This window comes from Chelmon rostratus, chromosome 7 (genome assembly GCF_017976325.1).
Source record: "Chelmon rostratus isolate fCheRos1 chromosome 7, fCheRos1.pri, whole genome shotgun sequence".
In the NCBI taxonomy this organism is placed as follows: domain Eukaryota; kingdom Metazoa; phylum Chordata; class Actinopteri; order Chaetodontiformes; family Chaetodontidae; genus Chelmon; species Chelmon rostratus.
The window spans coordinates 17,735,683-17,757,370 of NC_055664.1; the positions used below are offsets into that span (position 1 = coordinate 17,735,683).

Consider the following 21,688-nt stretch of genomic DNA (forward strand, 5'->3'; position numbering starts at 1 on the left):
AATTTTAGCTGTTTAGCCATTACAGTATATTATTTGTGCACTTCCTGTCTAAAACCCTAAGATCAAAGCAATGTGCTCTGGGAGAAAAAAAAAAAGTTTCATAACTGAAAGAATGCTTTTGATTTACTTATTTTCTCAGTTATTAGCCCGAAATACAGCTATAATTACTCTTCTATGCTAGTTTTCAATAACAGTCATTACTTGAATGTCACTTTTCAAAAATTTTACCCAGTAACTTGACAGTTAAACACAGTGGAAACTGTTTTCTTTCTTCTGAGCCAGCAAGGTAAAAGGAAAAGTCTAAGAAATAAAGTGACTGCATTAAGTATTACAGCCTGAAGCTTGATGATCCTGCTGGTTGGCTTACTGGCTGCTTAACCCAGATAGAGAGATCGTCACGGCTACACAGGACTGACTGCATACTGTGCGCCAAACAAACCGTCACATACTGACAAGCAACAAGAGGCTGGGATATCAATCACATAACATTTGAATACCCAAACGTGTCACATTTGATATAATCAGCACTGGTATTGTCTTTCTGAAGAAGCATGACGTTAGCAAATACATCCGACAGACGGGGGCTGAATTGTAATCTGTATCGCCGCTCTGGATATAGTTGCCACTTTCCATTTCTTACCTGGCAGACAGAGCAGTAGTGAAGGAGGAGGCAGGCGCTGACACAAGCACACACAGCCCCAGAGATGAAATGGGAACGCAGCCACCACAAAATACTCCGCACCATCAGCACAGGGTCTCCACGGGCAAGTACTACCAGGGATGTGCGCCTCCCCGTCGGCCTGAGATCCTTCACAACCATGGGTGACTGTCTTTAACAGAGTCCACTGCTGGCTCCAGGCTTATGCTCTGTCTTATTCCAATTATTTAGCTTCAGTTAGTCTGGAAGTGCTGAGGCTTGTGCTGCCCGGTAAATAATCCTCCCCTGTTATGAGCGCACACTTGTTTCTCACAGTGACCCTCTCTCCTTCTCTGCAACCTGTTTTTGTCATCCCAATTCACAATTTCTTCAGTTTCAACATCCTGTCTCTGCTCCCTTCCTCTCTTAACACTTTCTCAATATATGATATCGTCCTTACTGTCATCAAGTGTATCCACACATACCTTTTTCTCTTTCTGTCTATCATCTGCCTGTTTGAACTAGCCCCCTTTCTTTTTACCTCCTCCCCTAAATCAGTACCCCTCTTTCCCTAAAGGTACATACCTCCAAACAACGAGCTGTCTTCTCTTTCTCATCAGTCTAACTTTTGTGCCTCTCTCTGTGTCATCCCCTAATCCCCATTGGGCCTATCCTGAGCCCCATGCTGAGCCAACCTCCTGACAGATTCATGACCGTCTGGCAGCTTGGGGGTAGGGACACAGGCCTTCCCATACCCTCCCAGTACTCTCCTTTTGTCTGCACGACAAATTCCTCAGTACTAGGCTTAGCTAGCTTCCAGGGGTGTGGATGTGTGTGTGTGTGTGTGTGTGTGTGTGTGTGTGTGTGTGTGTGTGTGTGTGTGCATGTGGGTGTGTGTGTGCGTGTGGGTGGGTGGGTGTGTGTGTGTGCAGAAACAGAGCAGAACCTGTCAGACGACTATCATCAGCTACAGGAGTGACTACATATGCATACACTACAGGGTGTTTTCAGGTACTGTCAGGGCTCTTTTCTCAAAACTAGTTTATATAAAACCACATCCCCTTCCCTGAACTCAAGTCTTCAGTGTTGAAGCAGCTCAGCTGCGGTGGGCCCCTGAACGTTCAGGAGGTGGCACACCTTTAAAATATCACTGACAAAAGAGCACTTAATCTTTCAGTTTATCTAGAAAAATCAGTGGTGTAACAAAGTACAGTTACTCAAGTACTATACCTAAGCACAATTTTGAGAAATATTTCTATTTCATGTCACTTTTTACACTTGCACTCCACTACAAATAAGAGGGAAATACTATTGTTTTACTTCACTACTTGAATAGTTATTTTCCAAATCAAAGATTCTGAATATTTCCTTTCACTCCATGTGGTGCTAATTTCTGTCATGCGGCAGAAATATAGTAATTATAAATATAATGGAAATGTGGATTCAAACAAACAAACAAACAGCATGGACTGTATTTCTTTTTCTCTTTCTTTTTCTTTGTAGCATGGATTTTGTGTATACATGCTGTGGGAGTGATGAGTGGGACTTTGTATCATGGGTGCCACGGAAAACAAGTCTGCAATTGTGGCTCATGTGAATAAGCATGCATAAGTAAGAAGAATCATCACGTGTAGGCTACGTGTTCAAAGTTTCAGTGTCTGTCTGTACTCTGTTTTGTCAGCTTACACTCATTTTCCTCGGGTTTTCTGTTCCACTGCATGTCTCACTGTGTTTCGGGGCAAATTTTTGTGCAAGGCCAAATGTGAGGGGTAGAAAAAGTGCAGGGTTGTGAAGTTCATCAATTTGGTCATGAATGATAAAATAATATGTGCATTGTTGGTTGCAGACATTTGTAGGAATTTACATCTAACATTCAAATGTCAGGGACAGAGTAGATAGTGTCTGTGTGTGAAAAAGAGAACAAGGCAAGGATTTAAAAAAAAAAGGTACCATATATGGCAAAGACGTTGCCTAGCAACCGGCTCTGCCTTCAGCCCAATTTTCCATGACACACACTGAACTCTGAATGCAAGACTGCATCGCTGCAAGTGTGTGTGTCTCTGAGTATGCATGTCTGAGCAAGTATCTGCTCACGTCACAGCACGTACAAAATGTACCTGGTCTGACTGGGAGCTGACAGCGCGGCCATAGCTTTTTAAAGCCAGTAACAACAAACACACACCTGCATTCTTATTAACTGTAGTGCTTTTACTCAGCTACGAGAGGACAGAACGTGTCCATTAAAAGCCAGCTCTTATCAGAAACCACAGAGTAGCGTCATCCTGTTTGTTACAACAGCTCAAGTGCAACTCCTCAGGTTGCTCATTTCCTGGTTGTCAGTGTAATAGCCAGGAAATTACACTGTCCACTGACCTGCTGATTCCAATGATCGTAACTGTAAGTGGTAGCCAATAAACACGTTTGCCACGTGCAGAAACGTGACGGTAACGACTGACCTAGGAGAGACATTAGTAATGTCATAATGGCAGTTGGATTGTTCTTCTTTCATCAGTTGGTGTTTAAGAAACATTAATGTTGGAAATCCACATACGCTCTGACAATGGAAGACTGGAAAAAGGAAATGCATCATTATCTGACTGTGGAAATTACAATAGCTTTAGAAAATGATAAACTGATCCCATTCAAAACCTTCTTTTCTCTGTTTTTAATAACATTGTAAGCTGAATCTCTTTGCCTTTGACACTGTTGGACGGACAAATAAAGACATCTGAAGACGCTCTAAGGAATGAAAATGGGGGGGTTTCACTGTTTACTGACAAGTTATAGTTGAAAACATCACAAGCTATGAGCATGTCAAAGCCCAGATTTTGAATTGGTCATCTGAACCTATTGGAAATATGATAGGAGAACAATAATAATGAAGCCAGAATCTTTGTATATCAAAAATTATTAAATTGTTTACGTTTCAACTGGTTGAGAATAGAAGATGGGTGTTCTCAGTAGAGACAGACTGTTTAAGAAGAGTTAAGTTAGATTTTTGTGCCTTTATATTCTATCTACACTAATACAGCTTTCACAATACTAAAGATATTGAAGCTTTTTCAGTCCTGTTTTTTAGCATCTGGCCAGGAGACAACAGCTAAGTAACTCTGACACATTCACAGAGATGCCGATCGTTTTGGGCAGTGCAATATGAATGGCATGCTGACATTTGAATATCTTTCAACAAGTTGACGTGGCCTAAACAGAAAACCTGGACACACAGGATTCACACGCTGCAGAAGTGGAGACACTGGAAGACTGTCTCCAGTAGAGACATCCTGTTTTTAAGATATGGCTCATTCCAAGCATTTCTAGTCAACAGTGCATCAAAGCCTCCTGACTCAGGGAGGAAACAACATGACTTCCTACATGGAAACTTTAAACTGCAGCTCATGTCTGGAGGAGAGGAAAACTATAAGCCTCAGGGGCAATAAACTAACTTCAAGACTGCTTGTATTGCATCTGTGAAGTCTATTTGTAGACAAACTGTACAGTGCTGAAGCGGCAACTGTAGTTGGGATGACAAACAATTCAGACATGCTTTCAGGCAGTGTTAAAATGGTCCTGTGGTTGAGCTCATCACAGCCATGTGACCATGAGCCATGGGAGTAAAGGGACACAGACCTAGGGGTGGGAGATAAGAGCCAGTTTCCTCTACTGTGAATAAATTTGTAATGATCGTGTTTCATTATTAGGGTTGCGTCAGTCCGACTATTTCATATTTGTCCTTTTTTTTTTTTTGATTTTAAAACAAATAGAGACCTACCAAACCCACATGAGATACACGCTGTAGCAAACCTCCTGATTGACTGGGGCCTTATTTATCATAATTTGATATTCTAGGAATTAACTACCATAAAATATCAATATGACATAGTTTGAACAGCTCTGAACTGCCTGTATCAACTGCTGACAGACTGCTGTGACAGTCACTGTGCAGTGTGGATTTGTGTATGACAGCAGTAAATATGGAAATGCATGTGTCTGATAACTAAACACGCCTGTGGCAAAAGCCTCTGCAAGATACAGGGCTGTTGACCTGCATTTGTCCTGCATGCAGAGTGCGTACTGTGTGTGTGCATGGGTTTGTAAATGTTAACAGCCACACACACACCCCACTGTCTTTCTCAAACCACTTCTTGTGCAGCTGTGTAGTAATTTGGTTTGTTCAATTGAGGAGTGGCCCTTGACCACATACTGTATGTCTGCCATGATGTACGGCCAATTGCGCAATGTTTGCATTTGTAATTTTTTGGAAGCCAAAGCAGTAAGACCTGTTCAGGATTTTTGTACCCAGCACACCCGACAGTTTCTAAATATAAACTCTTCGTGCAGGTGTTCATAGTTAGTGAACTGCACAGACAATTTCAATCAATCGTTTGGGAAAAAGCACATGAAAAAGCCACTCACCCCTGTTCCATCGTCCGGGCTACACAGAGACCGGGCCGGGGACAAACTGGACTCGATGTCGCTCCCGGTGAAGTCGTCCTCGGACTCCTCGAAGGACGAGGCGGAGGACAGGCCGATGGAGGAGGAGTTGGACAGCTTCCTCGGGGAGCGCATCAGTGCAGGGGACCCTCCGCAGCCGCTGTCCGAGGGAGACTCGTCATCTGGGTGAGGGTCCAGACACGAGCCGGTGCTCGGCTCCGTTCGGGCGCTCAGCGGGCCCGGTGCACCCTGAGAGCGGGTCGGGCTAGGGTCCCTAGTTATGATGAGTTTCGGTATAGTTCCTGGGTAACTTTGGCCTCCTTGGGGACCATGAGGAGCCTGATCTGAGTCTTTTCGGTCCTCAGGTTTAACCGGACAACATTTGTTCTGATCTCCGGCCGCTTTGGGGGGACGTGAAACGGTACTACAGTCGGTTTTTGTCATTTTTGCCTCAGCGTCCGTTACCGATAGTCCACAATCTAAAGGTTGATCCGGGGGCGAGTTGGTCAAAGTCCGCTCAGCGTTCGGGTCAGAGGTGAGCAGCGGGGCTGAACTCTGACTAGTCCCCGTTAATTCTCTAACCTCAGACACAACACGATCCTGGCTGTTTCCCCCCAGTGGCTGCTCTTCCATGGCCTTCGTCGGGGGGTCCGAGGCATTGTCCTCTCGCGCGGGTTTCGGCTCCTCGTAGCCCGCACCGCTGACTTCACCGGTCCGCCTCTCCAAACCTGGCGCATCAGACGGGCCAGCCGTTGCACCTCGGTTCACGGCAAGCTGGGCAGCTTCTGTACTCTCATCTAGGCCGGATGGTGTTTCAAAACGACCCGGGGATGCTCGGTGTTCCCCAACCGCCGACACAGCCTCGTCCCTCGGCAACTTTCCTACTCTGTGATCGCGGCACGCTGCTGGATCTCCGGCTCCGTTTCCGCTACCTAAATCCGCTTCTGTTTGACTGGAGTCGCGCTTTCTCCTTCCCAAACACGACAACACGTTGTTTTTCATCGGTTTCCTGTTTAACTGGTCACTCCGTCGCTTCTCTCCGCTCCGAAGTCGCTGCGTTGTCTCGCCTGCTTTCCATTTCGCTCTGCCTGAGGCGGCGGTGGTGTGCGAAAGATCCGAGCGAGTTTGGCCCATCCTGCATGCCGTACAGTGACCCAGACACACCCTCAGTGCTTGAAGGTTTTTTTTTGAACAGCTGAACCGCTTTCAGACCGTGACTCCTACAATGTACAGTCAGCCATTACTCACACAATCCATTCATTAAGCCTGGGAAACCTTAACATTGTTCCATTCCTTTTTCCATGCATGAATCTGTGTGAACAAACAGATGACGAATAATTGAGTGAACACATTAGCTGCATGAACAATATCCTACTAAAGCAAGACAATCAGACTGATGATGTCATCATTAACAGCACATATAAATCCCCTGCATGTCCTCAATAGCCCCAGGAAACACTGGCTGTCATTAATCACAATGTATGGCTCAAGAAAACCAATTAATCTGATATTTATCTTAACTACTTTAATTTATTTCCTGGAGTAGGCTACAGGGCAAAGAACCTGACAGGGGAAAGTCAGATCAATAACACCAACGATGAGTATATATCTATTCACAGGAAAATATGACAGGCGGCAATTATTTAGACGTTACAGAAAACAGATGAGTGCAAAGAAACTCAAGGTATTAAAGGTAAATTCAGGGAGTTTCACAGTTTCACCAGAGTTACTCAGTGTAATACTGCCCTCCTGTGACTGGACATCATGCCCATGTCCAAGTAAGTTTCTTGTATCAAGACAGCATTTTCGATTAGACCCCACTGGCTATCTGTTAAGTGTATTGTTTCATAAAAAATGCCAAAAAAGTAAAGTGGGTCAAAATAAAAAGCAGTCTTAAAAAGGCACTGATGTGTCCAAGTTAAACCATAGAGGACATGACTCAAACATGTATACACTATTTTCAGCCAATTTCTTCACAACACATGCATGGCTGCAAATAAGGAGTATTTTCATTATTAATTACTTTTTCATTTATTTGTTCGATCAGCTGTCTAAACATTAGATCTAGAAGATGAATAGACACACAGGACAGTGTCCCCAAGCGCAAGGGGATGTCTTGAAGTTGCTTTTTTATTAATCCAGTAATCATTTCAATATTAAATAAGTGTCCAGTACTTGCAGGCATCTCAAAACACAGCAAGTACAAACAGGACCTGGGCTTCAATTTCTACGTCTAGTCCTGATTGATAGTGAAATATAGTAGGTAAACTGAGAATCTGGAAAACTTTATGTTAAATGATATATTCCTCTTTGCATCACAAATTCCAGCTGGGCATCCTGGAAACATTCGCAGCATTTTACATTAGACACAGTGAGCACGCTGAGCGTCATTCACTGTCATTTACCCTGCTGTCAGAGAGGAATGCGCACAGAGGAAGCGAGACAGGAAGGATAACAATGGAAAGAACAGCTCATAGCCCCCCACACATACACATGTACACACACACTTCACATTCAAGAGCATTCTTGTGAAATCAAAATCATAAATAATCACACAATGACTCACGCCGGGGTAAATGACTGAGAGTCTTGTGCCATGCTGACATTAAATGGATTCTTTTAAACACAAGTGGATGCACGCACCCCTGCACACACAGTCAGACACTTTAACAGTGACACCCACTTTATGGGAAGATGGTCATTCATTGGCAAATGTGTAAAACACTGAAAAATAATATATGATTAAATGACACTTACACACAGAGAGTCATTTGTGATGTAAACCATCTATTCATCTGGCGTCTGTGGCCACAGTCGAAAACATTTAACTATCCTTTCTTTAACAAAAATAAAGTCCACTCAGGGTTAATGGTAGGTTTAAAGAATACTTCATCCATTCAGGACAGAATTAGCTGTTTTACAAAAATGTTGCCTAATTAATTTCAGCTGGAAACTTTATTCTTAAATGTATATATTCATTGTCATTTTTAAGCCCAATACAGAGACTCAATAGCAATATACAGGACTTCCTATAGCTGACTTTAAACTGGCAAAAGATCAAAAACAATTTTGTAAAAGTACAACGAAAGTATACTAGGCTTCTGTATTATTCTGTGTTTTTTTAAAGAACCTGTGATCTTACGTTTACTGTGACTTTAGAGATGAAACTATTTATATATTTATATATTGGAAAATAATTAGCCAAAACTCACCAGACAGAGCCTGAGTTATTCCTCTGGTAAGTGTGAAGCAGCTGTTAAAAGGCTGCAGTGATGTGGACGTTTATAACTTACGGCAGGGTGCGAAGGGGGACGTGCCTGCGGCTTATCTGTTTGGCTAGCGGTGTGTGCAGTGCTGCAGCGTGTAGTTTAGTGTCTGCATGTGGTGGATGTGAAAGAGGAAACGCTTGTCAAAACAGGGGCAGATTTAGCTAACAGTCGGGCTCTTCAAGTGACACCTGAGGTGGCGTAGCTAACGTTACTTAGCCAGCTTTAAAGTGACTCGAGCTAGCTAAACCCAGATTTAAAAGAGTAATGTTAAAACGCGAACCTAACCTTAAATACTGTATTTAACAATTTCCGAAACAGTTGGCGACTGAGCAAAATGTTAATACACAAATTAAAAGGCTTTAGTTTTATATTGTGTCAAAACGTCATCGACAGCATTCGACAGGAGGTGGGGTTGTAAAAGTGTTGCTTTCACATCCTCCCCGAAAAATCTGGTAAACGTCTAAATAACGTATATTAATCCTACTGGAATCAAATCACAGTAAGTTCCTCCTTCCTTCTATTCAATACTGAACACTTTGGGGTAAAGTATTTGGTCGTTCACAAAATGCATTTAAAACATGCTGCCGGCATCAATGTGTTTAGAGTTGTCTGACGGCACTTAAAAGCCTCACGGTCCTTTTTATCGTTCTGCATTTTCTTTGTAATTTTGGGGTTCGTGCATTGGTGTTTTTGACCATTAATTTCAAACTTAACATGCATGTAACTAACAAACCACGTTTTTATCCACTGTGTACTTCTGACGCTGCCTTTGTGATATTTTAATAAACGCAAACAGTTTTACTTTTGGCAAATCTGGGTTCCCGTAGATGCGGAAGTAGTGTTTCACTACCATTCGGGCCCCGGCGTGACATTCACCGGGTTACCAGAGTCGGGGTTGTGTAAAAGGAGGAATACGACCACCCTGTGCCCGACCAAGCAGTCGTCAAAATGAGAGTACTAAAAGCGTGCCTGTCTTTGACAAAAACGCACCTTTTGGCACCAGGAAGCGTCACTCTTAAAAAGGTAACATTAGGTGTCTGCATTTGTACGAATTTGACATCAAACCTCAGCAAAGCTGCTCTGGCATGGGTCCATTGCATTTCCTAATCGGTAAACAGAGGGTTTGAGTATCGATATTCCTCTGCTTCATCTCCTCAGGTGCTCATCAACAACTGTCGGACATGTTCCTCTGGCGTCTTTCCCAACGAGAGGATCCGCAATATCGGGATTTCAGCCCACATCGACTCGGGGAAGACCACCCTGACCGAGCGTGTCCTCTATTACACCGGCAGGATAGCAGAGATTCACGAGGTGAGCGCTGGGATTGTGTTTGTTTGTGTATCAATCGAGACCGTGTGGTGAGGGTCTACAGGTGTACAGTGTCCAGCATTCATGAGCTGTTTTCCTCCACTGCGGCGTGCAGGTGAAGGGGAAGGACGGTGTTGGAGCCACTATGGACTCCATGGAGCTGGAGAGACAGAGGGGCATCACCATCCAGTCAGCTGCTACATACACCATGTGGAAGAATCACAACATCAACATCATTGACACACCAGGTGCTGCAAGTTGTACTTGCCGTGCAGCCCTTTGGGGACAAAATTTTTAAATCTTGTGTAAAACCGATGCAGTGGCCCCCTTAAGGCCTGCACCGTCTCGTGATATTGTGACTCAGTGATGCACATTTTCAAACAGGAAGAAATTGGTGACCTTGGTACAGAAACCCAATAACTTTTCATAGTTTTATTGTCTAGTAGCCCTCAAAAGCCTCGTAGTTGCTTGTTTGGGAAATTTGCAGTTGTGGTGTGGAAGTCTTACAATGTCCAGTTGTGCCAGAGCTGTTTTTCAGAAATAAATTAAAGTATTTAATTTAAACCTTGATTGGAGAAAAACAAAAAGTTGCTCACTGTCAGTAAAAACTTTTTAACATCACTAGATGCTTTATGACTTCAAAAAGTGAAACTGAATTGTTGTAAGTCGTAAAGAGGAAGGTAAGAAGTGCAGTAAAAAACAGAATAAACGCAGATTTCAAGTCTTTCTTCATGAACTGTCCATTCAATGTCACTGGCCCCACAGTTGTACAGGAAAGCTGTCAACATGTATACATAGTTATGAGTATGCAACTGCAGTTAAATGCACAAATTACTTCATTGAAATCACTGACTCTTAAAATGCTACAGAAAGTCGGCTGTCCTGGTGGTGCTGACCATGTAATCATCCCCAGTTTGATCCCATCTCTCCTAATTTTCTCTCAGCTCTTCACTGTTAAATGATAGCAAAAGCATGCCCACAAAATACTCTCAAATGTTACGCAAAGTAAAACAACAGAAGGATCTAGCAACCATGTCAGCAAGGGTGAAATGATGAATCTTTCCCAGCTCCAGGACTGAACCTCACATGTCAAAAGTATCAGTTTGTCATGCTTCATGTATAATTTTTTCTAAATCTCACCATTCCTGTTGGTCCTCCAGGTCATGTGGACTTCACCATCGAAGTGGAGCGAGCGCTGCGCGTGTTGGACGGGGCCGTGCTGGTTCTGTGTGCGGTGGGAGGGGTCCAGTGTCAGACCATGACGGTGAACAGGCAGATGAAACGCTACAACGTCCCCTTCCTAACCTTCATCAACAAGCTGGACCGCATGGGCGCCAACCCCAACAGAGCCCTGCAGCAGATGAGGTGCGGTACGCTCAGATATATGTGTAACTAACAGATTTCATTAAAACAGTGACACACAAGTGTGGTTTTTGCTGCAATTTCACTTTTGCATTAACTTAGCAGATCCAGTCAAAGGGTTTGTAAACTTGATAATACAGCTTGTCATATAAATATGTATATATTTAGCCGTATCATGATATTGCGTGGTCTGAGATCAGATTGCAATATAGATTAAAATCAGTGTGTTTCCCAGCTCTATTTGCAAGATTGTCTCTTTTAACTGTAACTTGTAAATGCATGCTGTATGCCTGAACAATTTGTTCGTCATAAACCAAACAATAGACGTGGATACAAGAATATTAGAAGGCTGGATTAGACTCATGCAGCTGTGTTTGTACAAACGGTAACAGACTAAACCTCCATATGTCTCCTTTATGCTACAGTTTTCCTTACACATAGCTTCTTCTTTGTCTTCTATAGAACCAAACTGAACCACAACACAGCCTTTGTGAGCATCCCCATCGGCCTGGAGGCAGACATGCGTGGCATCATTGACCTTGTAGAGGAGCGGAGCATGTATTTCGAAGGACCTTTTGGGTAAGGGATTCCCACTGTTGTAGTTTGACCAGGATGAAATACTTCTGTTATAGTGTAACTCAGCTGTTTTTTACCTGCACTGTCATTGACAGCTTAGTAAGTTTTAATCACTTTATGTTTATTTTGCTGATTCTTTAGTAGCAGGAATAGTTTGTTTTTAACATAAATGAGAAAAAGACAGATTGGTTAAAGTAGAAAAGAAAGATCTGCAGCTTTCAGAGAAGTCATCAAAATAATCATCTGACGAATTAGGAGTGTTAATTTGAAAATGATTCTTTTCCTCTCAACATGAAGCTGCTTCAAACACTTTCTTCCTCCCTGCAGTCAAACTGTCCGCTATGATGAGATCCCGGCAGAGTTTCGTGCTGAGGCTGCAGACCGGAGGCAGGAGCTGGTGGAGTGTGTGGCTAATGCTGATGAAATCTTGGGAGAGATGTTCTTGGAAGAAAAGATGCCAACCAATGACGACCTGAAGGTTTGTGTTTTTTAAAGCAGGAGACCGTGTGTGAAATGTGAGGGTTTCATGCAAATTACAACAAGAAAAGCTCCTGTGACTTGTACTTGTTTCATCATTAGTTTTAAAATAATTTCTTCACATTACGTATTAAGTAAACTAGACTTCTGGGGACTCTGTGTGTTTGTACTTTGGCACAGCAGTGCTTGGAGCAAATGCTAACATCAGCATGCAAACATGCTCACAATGATAATGATAATATGCTCATGTTAAGCAGGTATAATGTTTACCATGTTTCATGGAGCGTATTAGCATGTTAACATTAGTAATGCTCAAAATTCCCATTAAAACAGGGTCAGCTGCACAATGACGTGTGCTGGACGAGAAAACATCAGCTCAGCAATGAGAGCACGAGTCATGAGATGGATAAAATAAATTCAGACATAAAAAAAATATGTAACTATATACATATATGATGAGGATTATGTGTAAAAGTAAAATGTGTACAAGAGTATTGCGCAATTGTATGCAGCAGTCTCCAGTGCACTCTGTGTAAACAGTGCAGACAGTATTCTAACATTATTGCACAATGAGTGTGCAAGTCCTGGTAAGCAGCTGCAGTCATGGTTAATAGTGCAAGAGAGACACATCAGTAGCAGAAGTAGATGGCAGATAACAGAAATTTTTAAAAAAAGTTTCCCTATGTACAAATATGTATCCTGTACTCTACACAAATTAGAAGCAAAATAAATTAGATCCAAGCTGAGTTGACTGGGAGCTCTTGTCTGTGCAGGCGTCCCACGGCGCACCCGTGAAAAGCACCAGAATGTTTTCACTTTCCAATTGTTCGGTTGGGACATGAACAACAATAACAACAATAATTTTGTTACCCAACACTCAGCCTCTTGTGACTTTTTTGTCCTCCAGGCTGCGATCCGCAGGGCCACAGTGCAGCGTAACTTCAGTCCAGTGCTGGTAGGCACAGCATTGAAGAACAAGGGCGTCCAGCCTCTACTGGATGCTGTCCTGGATTACCTGCCGAACCCCACTGAAGTCAACAACTACGCTATCCTCAATGACGAGTGAGTGCAGACCTCAAATAGCAACAAACCACACAGTAGATGAAATTAAATGAACATTTTCAATTGAGTTTTTTCACTAACGTCACTGGTTTTGTCATTGTGTTAGAGATGCAAATCAAACGTCAAAGATTCAGATGGACCCTGCAAGAGACTCTGCACAGCCCTATGTTGGTCTGGCCTTCAAACTGGAGGTACGATAACTCTTCATTATCTGTATTTCTTTCAGTTTTGCTAAACAGGGAGGCCTCCATCTGTCATGTTTCGTTGTTACATGTGGTAGTTTTTTCATTAACAGGCAGGGAGGTTTGGCCAGCTGACGTATGTGCGGGTGTACCAGGGCTGCCTTAAGAAGGGGGAATACATCTATAACACACGCACGAGCAAGAAAGTCCGAGTTCAGAGGCTCGTGCGTCTCCACGCTGACCAGATGGAGGTGAGAACAAGCCAGCGTGCGTCAGTTTTCCATCTGTGGTTTGCAGTTTGAACATCAGAGGAACATGGCTGGTCAAAATGGTTAGCTTCCTCTTTTGGCAGCAGTCAAGTGTGCAGATAACACCCACATCCCTTGTGACACTAGAGTAACATGTTTTCATCCTCCTTGCATCAAAACAAGACATGAAACTGTTGAATATTCATTAGAAATAAGACATTTGGATCAACTGAGTCCTGAAACTTACTGCCACCATTCCTCTGATTCCTTCCCGTGCCGTTTCAGGATGTGGACGAGGTCTATGCAGGAGACATTTGTGCCCTGTTTGGGATCGACTGCGCTAGTGGAGACACTTTTACATCCAGGACCAGCACGAACCTCTCCATGGTAAGTAAAGGTTTTCACTGTATTTGCAGAGCACTTTAAACAGTACCCAAAGATTCTTTACCTGGTAAAAACAACTACAAACAGTAAAAAAGCAGAAAGTACAGGTGGGGATGAATCATTGATTAAAAGTGGATTAAAATAGGTGGGCTTTTAGTGTGGGGTCGACAGAGGGGAGTGAGGGAGGAGGTCTGAGGGGGCGTTGGGGGCCAGAGTTCCACAGGGAGGGGGCACTAAAGGAGAAGGCCCTGTCCCCCCAGGTCCGATGCCAGGTGAGAAGGATGAGGAGTGGCTGTTATAATACACACAATCATTTTTTTCAACAGTGTTTAACTTTACAGATTATATTGTCCAAAATTCTGACTGTTTTCTGAGCCTTTTCTTACTTAATCAAGTTAACTAGTATAAATTTAAACTTCCATTTAAATATCAGGGTATTTAGTCATTCGCAACATCCCTATCCATGAGACAGTTTGTGCGGGTGGAGTGAGTGGCGCAGTAATAAATCTGGTGCAGATGTAGAGCTGGGTGTTGTTGTCATAACAGAGGAAAACTTGGGGAATTGTTCTACATTTCCTCCTTTACTCCAAGATACAAGGAGAACCCTGTGTTCATCTGTGATCATTTTGTCCCACAGGAGTCTATTCACGTCCCAGAGCCTGTTATTTCCATGTCAATTAAGCCGACCAACAAGGTAAAATACTTTAATTTACCCATACTCTATACTGTACTGTTCTGAATTGCATCTATTGACTCTCTCTCTCTCCTGTTATTATCTCACTTCTGACTAGAATGACATGGACAAATTTTCCAAAGGTATCAACCGTTTCACCAGGGAAGACCCGACGTTCAGAGTGCATTTCGACGTCGAGAACAAAGAAACCATCATCTCAGGAATGGGCGAGCTGCATCTTGAAATCTACTCGCAGGTACCGAGTCAGAGGATGTTCAGCATGTTTGATACAAGATGTCTCATACTGATGAGCCTTTATATCCAGTTAGTTTTTGATTTGTGGAGATTTGAAGCCGTCAGACTCTCTCTAATACTTGGTAGTCTGGTAGTCTTTGTCATCAGATCAGCAGATGATTGTAACCTGATAAGTCAGAGACGCCACTGCACCACAAACCACATGCTACTGCGCGTCAGTGCTTTTGGAGTGATATATAGAGTTTTTCCTCTATTTCGAAGGAATTGTCTCTTTTAACCCAACAAATCTGACCTGGTTTTTCCACTTTTTGTGTGTGTTTTCTTTTTCAGAGGATGGAGAGGGAATACAACTGTCCCTGTGTGATGGGAAAGCCCAAAGTGTCTTTCAGAGAGACAGTCACCAGTCCTGTATCGTAAGTGCTGATCCACACGCACACACACACACACACACACTCTGAGGCAGTCATCTGTATATACAGTTTATTTTGGCTAAAATACAACAGCGACCAAAAGCACTCGAAAAGTAGCACAATGTACTGCTATCATCATTCATCATCATTATTCTGATGGATTCATGTTGTGCTGCATCATAACATGTTTATGCTCCAGTAGCTGGATACAAGATGTGAGCATCAAGATGCTGTTTTGGTTGTAATGGCAGTGTGATGAATGTCAGCAGCACTTTAGTTTGTGTTAGTAGATCTTTCACAATCATGGCAGTGTGGCAGCTGTTCCATGTGTGGCACTTTAACCCCCCCTACAGGAGACCAGGTGAACAGCAGTTTCCAGTGAACGATTTCCTGCAAAAAGGTAGCACAGGCTATCAGGTTAACACCAATTCTTAGACAGTAAAACTGCACCTCACATCGTGCATATTAGCACGTCCTTCTCCACTAACTGGTACGAGATCAGTTCACTGTGAGACGCCACTATGCTGAAATAATTATTATTTTTTTTATAATTAATATTTGTTCAGGGTGATGGCGAAAATAGCTGTGACCTGCAGCTCTTGATATTTTCATTTACAATGTTTATAATAATAAGTGGTTACCTGGGACACCATCTCATGTAGCAGTATGTGACAGTCGAACTTCAGCTGGTCGTTCTCAGTTGGCTGCAGCAGACAAGGGAAAAACAAGCCAAATGATTGGCAAACAAATGGGTTTCATCTGAATCTGCCTTTTATGCAAAACCTGCCTTGTATGTCTGAAAAGGGTCTAAGATCAAAAACACAGGCTGCAAGTGGATGTCAACCATGCACTGTAGGCTGTGCTGTATATGAATCATGGACTGTGTGCCCTGTAAATTAGATTTAAGTTCATTTAAATAGTAACTAGTTTTAATAAGGATCCACGAGCGGACCCAGCAACAGATAAGACGACCTACCAGCTGCGTGATGTTGGCCACCTGAGCCATGTTGTACAGGGTGTTTTCAGTGGATTGGTTCAGCATGACGAAGCTGGAGGCCACAGTGCCCAGGTGCCAGAGAGGCTTCATGTCGGGCTCAATGTGACCGTTGCTGTCTGATGGTCAGAATGTCAGTCTGTTATTATCAAGAAAGTTCACATTCATGCGGCATCTAGCTTGTTGTGCAAACATACGGCATACTCTCATATTGTGTTGCACTGTCTGGGTTAATGATGGTATGTTGCTATTAAGAAGAACACTGAGTTCACTCAAAAACCACAAACTGATACAGTGTTGAAATCCTAAAACGCTGCAATTTCAAACTGCCCATGTTGTGCAATATCTGACTTTACGTGTTGATTGGGAGCAACAGTACGTAGTTTGTTTTATCATACATACCGGGTAGATTTTGTGCCGACAGCAGGCTTTGGTTCATCTTGCACTGTTGGTAAAAGGCCTCCTCTTGAGCTTTGGTGTCGATTTTAAGGATGTCCTTGCACAAGGCCTGGACCTCAACTGAGCGATGCTGTTCTTCCCTCGCAAAGAAAACCTCCGCAGAGCATTTCTCTGTGGTCTGGATAAATTGTAAAAAAGGGGGAGACGGTGGAGTTAAAGGAAGCTTTTATCAAGCCTGGTCTGACCTGCTCATTATTTAGCTGTACACTTTAAACAAAAACTGAAAATGTCTTTCCAGCACAACAATGGAAGTACAGTGGCAGTAGCTCTTGAAATGCCGCAGCCAGTTCAACATCTATCATCCCATCATTTGTTAGAAGTTAAAAATACTCAAACTCACATAAACACTAATGTAAATTTTGCAGTGCAGTGTGGTCAAAGGTTTTCAATGATCTGATTCAGGAGCAAAGTTTGCCATTAGATATGTAGTTTTTAGTTGATATTTAGGGTGCTTTTTACCATCTACGCAGGGATAACTAACTCATATACAGTTTGTTGAGTATTGCTGTAACCAAACAAATTCAGAAATTAAACCAAATCTAAAGCACAGTTTCTGAAAACTATATATGCTATGCTACTCTGGACTGTAGGACTCTTGGCTGTGTAGATGCAGACAAATAAATGGACCTGTGTCTCACAGTGCGATAAATAATCACATCTTACGTTGCCGATCATCTCCTGCACTGAGATCTCCAGCTGATACTTTCTCCCAGAGTCTGCCACATCCTTTAAAAGGGAAGAAATAACCACAGTTGATAGTAGTTACGACTTTTATGACCGTAAACTATGACCTAAACTGTGACAGTTAGCAGACCTCTGCGTTTCCACTGTGGACCCTCTGCAGTCCGAACAGCCTGTATGGAGAGCCATAACGGGTGTTGAGGTAGTGCTGGACCACTTTGGCCGCCCTCTGAGCAGGGTAGTGATTGGGGTTCAGCTCTCCGGTGGCCATCACATCCTCTGCAGCCTCCTCTTCCTCTAATACTTCTTGCTGTTAATCCATAGAAAGAACAGACAATGAGAGAGTGGATAATGAAAAGAAAGGAACTCCCTGCAATGAACGGGGATGGGCGTCGAACCCCTGATGGACTTTGACCCTCAGGTGTCAGCAGCTTTTGTCTTGGGTTGTTTGCCTCTATATAAAAGCCGTTTACACAAGGAGAGCAACAACTGAGCGGAGAGGAAAGGAAAGAAGATGTGTGGAAGTCTAAGAAAGTTCAGGGTAAAGAGGTGTGCAGCTCGAAAATGTGCTGAATAACATACAAAATAAGGAGTCTTGCCTGTAACTGGAATGCCGCAACTCCCTGTCTGTTAACTTAGCGGGTGGAAACTGTGATCTGTCCGATGTTCAGTCTCAGCTGCTCCCCATACAAATGGAAAGTCTACTTCCTTCTTCCTGTGACATCAGAACTCTTTGAGGCCTGCCCCCTTTTTTAAAGAGACAGAGCTCTTTTTTGTTGTTTCCTCTCCTCCCTATTGATCAGCTTTATATAATAAACGATGCCAGCAAATAGACAGTAACTTCTCAGAGCCAAAACTGATGATATTTTTTTGCCCATAAAGTCCAACACTAATAACTGAAGTCTGACAAATGAAGGTACAAGTTCATGTAACTTCTTATACAAGAATAACATCAATAAAATCATACTTCTGTTCACGATTGACAGTTCTGTTCAGTGGCAAACACATAAAGAGAGATCGCCTCAAGTGGCTAAAAACTGTCATTAATAAAGCCTGTAATACTTTATTGAAACTGAATTAATGATGAAATCAAATTCATTTTCCAAAGAAATGAGTGTGTATGTATATCATTGCTGTTTGTTTTAACTTGCGTACTTATTTGGTCAAAATTGTAATTATAAACAAAGTGTGAATATTTTGTGCCACTTTCTGCAGGTTTGACTTCACTCATAAGAAGCAGAGCGGCGGATCTGGCCAGTACGGTAAAGTTATAGGAGTCCTGGAGCCTCTTGAGCCAGAGCATTACACCAAGTTGGAGTTTGAAGACCAGACTATTGGAACCAACATCCCGAAGCAGTTTGTACCAGCTGTTGAAAAGGTTCATTTTCCTAACTTTAATGTACTGCAGCTATATAGATGTGAAATATCTCAAAACTAATTTACTTGAATGCTATGTGCTCGCTCATGCTGCAGGGTTACAGGGAGGCCTGTGAGAAGGGACCTCTGACTGGGCACAAGATCTCAGGAGTCAGATTCCTCCTGGAAGACGGGGCGCATCACATGGTGGACTCCAATGAGATGTCCTTCATCCGTGCAGGAGAGGGCGCTCTAAAACAAGGTAAGCACAGACTTTCATTTTATTCTGTGCTGGCTTCACCTCTGTAGTGAGCATACGTTAAAGCTGGTTTCTCCTCAGCTATGGAAAAGGCCAACGTCGTCATCCTGGAGCCAATCATGTCTGTGGAAGTTGTAGCGCCTCAGGAGTTTCAGGGAGCAGTGATTGCTGGTGTAAACCGTCGGCACGGCGTTATCACAGGACAGGACGGAGCTGAGGGATACTTCACTCTGTACGCTGATGTGAGTCCAGTTTCTAAGTTGTTCCCCAGCAGCAAGTATATAGAGACTTTTGACGCACAGTGTTTATTCTCTCATCTTTCATCACCATTTGTATTTGACTAATTTCAGCCTGTTTCTCCCAACAGGTTCCACTAAACGACATGTTCGGCTACGCCACAGAACTGCGCTCCTGCACTGAAGTAAGTCCTCAAACCTCAAACACCCCATGTCTGTATATGAATGCTAGTCCCTGTGTCTCTGTAACCCTCTTTAAAATCACGTTTAATTTCCCCTAATAAGCACTCACTGCCTTAGAGGTTCATTCTGGCATCTTTTGAGGAGAATATTGACTGTAAATAGAAATATAGATAAGGAAATGCAGTGATTTTTCAGCCTTGGGTCGTGTCTTTCTCTCAGGCTGCAGGTGCAACCTCAGCCAATCAGAGAGAAGGACAGTATCCTCTATGTAGCCTGAGAGGTGAAACTTGGGGCAAATAGAGTCTGAGGGATGTTTCTTCCATGATACTTTCTAAACATCTTGTGTCATTGTGTATTCAGGGAAAAGGGGAGTACACCATGGACTACAGCAGATACCAGCCCTGCCTGCCAAGCGTGCAAGAAGAGCTCGTCCACAAATACTTGGAGGCCACAGGGCAGCTGCCTGCAAAGAGGAACAAGTGGAAGAGCTGAAAAGCGTCCCATCTACCCAGCTGTATACTATTGGACTAATTTCCCTCATTTTTCTGCCCGTCATCCACCGTGACTCAACAATAAGGCTTTAATGTGTGGAGCCATACAAATTTTTGACATTTTACTTTTGTTTTCTAGTTCAAGCTATTTTTCCTCCCTATTATTTGACCCCTGTAGGAAATATATTTATTACCTTGATTTTAGCATCAGATGGTGGTTGCTAATGAAAGCTGAGTGTTTTGACTTGAGCTTCTAATGGTTTTTGTACTATGTACAGAACAGTCCTGATGTAATAACGATTGCAACAAAGATATACTGTATATCTATCTTTTAAAGTGCAAGCTTTTTCTGTGCAAATCATTTATGCTTCATCTTACAAACACTTGATTCATGGACCTACGTTTATCTTGAGCAGTTGATGCAGCTATTTCACACGAGCAGTGCTAGAAAAACAAATGAACACCTGTGAAAAGAAAAACACCAACAACATACCTTTACCCAGCAGAGCCATTGCATCTAGCTCCTTTCTCACCTGTCCAAAGAGCTCTGTTTCCTCCACTGTCTCTGGGACGCTGTTGGGATGAGCCAACATGTCCACTGAGTCAGCCTCGGATCTGATCGTCACATTCGGGCTCCCAGTTATCCCAGTTAACACAGCCAGAACAACGATAATCCTCGCGCACATTGTAGAATGCCGTGAAAGACAGACAAGACTTCTGTGAAAGAGTGCAGGCAGGCAAGTGAGCCTCCTGCCAGTGTGGACTTTTGTAACAGAGGAGGGAGGGGGAGGAAGCAGGGAGAAGAGACTGTCCAGATCCTGCTGTCTTCCTGTTTATTTTTTTGTCCTCTTAACTAAACAAACTGTTTCACTGTATCTGGCTCTGTTCTTCGTGTGCTCTCACTTAAGCTGTCAGCCCCTGAATGTTTCAGCAGCCTCACAGGACGAACTGATTAGTTTAGGAACAGTTATCCCATTAGAGCTGCTGCTCGTGAAGCAGCTGTGATTAATAGGTGAGCTTGACGCGTTGCAGCCTCGCCTGCTAGATGAAATGTAGCAGAGCGGGAGCAAATTATCCATGTCCTGGCAGTTTTGGGTGCTTAAAATCCAAGACCTCCTTATTGGATCTACTTAAGGAGAGTTATGTAACATCTGGAGGGCAGCTAGAAGAGAAGGCTCATCACAAGCAAACATCCAAGAAAACATTCAGACAGGAAATACTCCCACTTTCTCAGTATCTGTTTTGTAAAATCATTTCTGTCACAGTTCTGAGATCCTGGACCACAGACTGACATAATGATGAGATTCATTCTGCTCTGCTGTAAAAGCTTGAATCAGACTTTGTGTACGAAACATTTTGTTTGATAAAAGACGAGAACTATGAGTGGAGAGGTAGACTTTTCCTGAAGGTTTAAAGTTTATTCTTGGAACCTTGAAACTGTAGCTGAGAAAAATATTCTCATCTTAAGGTTTATTCATAGCTTTGTCAACAAATTTTGCTCATTTAGCTTAAGGACATCTTGATAAGTGATGAAAGAGGAAGCAGAAACGGGGAAGATTCTTGAAACAGCTGATGATGAAATAAATGACTTTGTTTTATTTTGAAAGCGTGTGGGAGACACCTTCAGGTTATTACGAGGCAGTGTCAGCATCTGATGTTGGAACATAAACCCTTGAACTCACAGTCAAATTTACTGACTCCGGTAAGACAGATTCTTGTTTTCCCAACATTTGATGTTCTCGCCAAAATACTCCC

General features: G+C 42.9%; 3 protein-coding genes across 4 annotated transcripts in view; 1 reads left to right on the plus strand and 2 right to left on the minus strand.

Annotated features, from left to right (window-relative positions):
• The window catches only part of itpkcb (inositol-trisphosphate 3-kinase Cb), a 16,866-nt gene extending 8,468 nt beyond the window's left edge, over nucleotides 1-8,398 (minus strand). Inside the window, exons 1-2 of the mRNA XM_041940590.1 lie at nucleotides 8,281-8,398; nucleotides 5,051-6,379 (exon numbers count right to left, since the gene is read on the minus strand). Of these exons, the coding sequence (XP_041796524.1) occupies nucleotides 5,051-6,202 (1,152 nt within the window). The 5' untranslated portion in view covers nucleotides 6,203-6,379; nucleotides 8,281-8,398. The remainder of the gene's footprint in view (nucleotides 1-5,050; nucleotides 6,380-8,280) is intronic.
• gfm1 (G elongation factor, mitochondrial 1) lies at nucleotides 8,398-21,646 on the plus strand. The gene is made up of 19 exons (XM_041940589.1): nucleotides 8,398-8,836; nucleotides 9,165-9,360; nucleotides 9,496-9,648; nucleotides 9,761-9,893; nucleotides 10,806-11,010; nucleotides 11,470-11,586; nucleotides 11,911-12,061; nucleotides 12,968-13,122; nucleotides 13,229-13,313; nucleotides 13,418-13,555; nucleotides 13,838-13,939; nucleotides 14,574-14,630; nucleotides 14,728-14,865; nucleotides 15,195-15,277; nucleotides 18,624-18,786; nucleotides 18,882-19,026; nucleotides 19,105-19,265; nucleotides 19,391-19,444; nucleotides 19,803-21,646. Exons 2-19 carry the CDS (start codon nucleotides 9,286-9,288, stop codon nucleotides 19,932-19,934), a joined length of 2,247 nt encoding a protein of 748 aa, XP_041796523.1. The 5' UTR covers nucleotides 8,398-8,836; nucleotides 9,165-9,285; the 3' UTR covers nucleotides 19,935-21,646.
• lxn (latexin) lies at nucleotides 15,330-20,695 on the minus strand. Of its 2 annotated transcripts, none has more exons than XM_041940595.1 (7): nucleotides 20,467-20,695; nucleotides 17,542-17,718; nucleotides 17,391-17,453; nucleotides 16,671-16,845; nucleotides 16,251-16,387; nucleotides 15,916-15,978; nucleotides 15,330-15,664 (listed from the first exon to the last, which is right to left on the minus strand). In XM_041940595.1, exons 1-7 carry the CDS (start codon nucleotides 20,617-20,619, stop codon nucleotides 15,548-15,550), a joined length of 885 nt encoding a protein of 294 aa, XP_041796529.1. In that variant the 5' UTR covers nucleotides 20,620-20,695; the 3' UTR covers nucleotides 15,330-15,547. The 2 variants fall into 2 exon arrangements, with proteins under 2 accessions (XP_041796529.1, XP_041796530.1); XM_041940596.1 differs by lacking the exon at nucleotides 20,467-20,695 and adding an exon at nucleotides 18,008-18,741.
• Nucleotides 21,647-21,688: the final 42 nt, after the last annotated feature.

Coding starts and splice junctions, on each gene's coding strand:
- lxn (XM_041940595.1), bottom strand. CDS start 20,619: ATGTGCGCGAGGATTATCGTTGTTCTGGCTGTGTTAACTGGGATAACT. Junction 16,388..16,670: donor GTCGGCACAAAATCTACCCG/GTATGTATGATA, acceptor TCTGACCATCAG/ACAGCAACGGTCACATTGAG. Junction 15,665..15,915: donor TACATGAGATGGTGTCCCAG/GTAACCACTTAT, acceptor ACCTTTTTGCAG/GAAATCGTTCACTGGAAACT.
- gfm1 (XM_041940589.1), top strand. CDS start 9,286: ATGAGAGTACTAAAAGCGTGCCTGTCTTTGACAAAAACGCACCTTTTG. Junction 9,361..9,495: donor GAAGCGTCACTCTTAAAAAG/GTAACATTAGGT, acceptor TCATCTCCTCAG/GTGCTCATCAACAACTGTCG. Junction 9,894..10,805: donor CAACATCATTGACACACCAG/GTGCTGCAAGTT, acceptor TTGGTCCTCCAG/GTCATGTGGACTTCACCATC.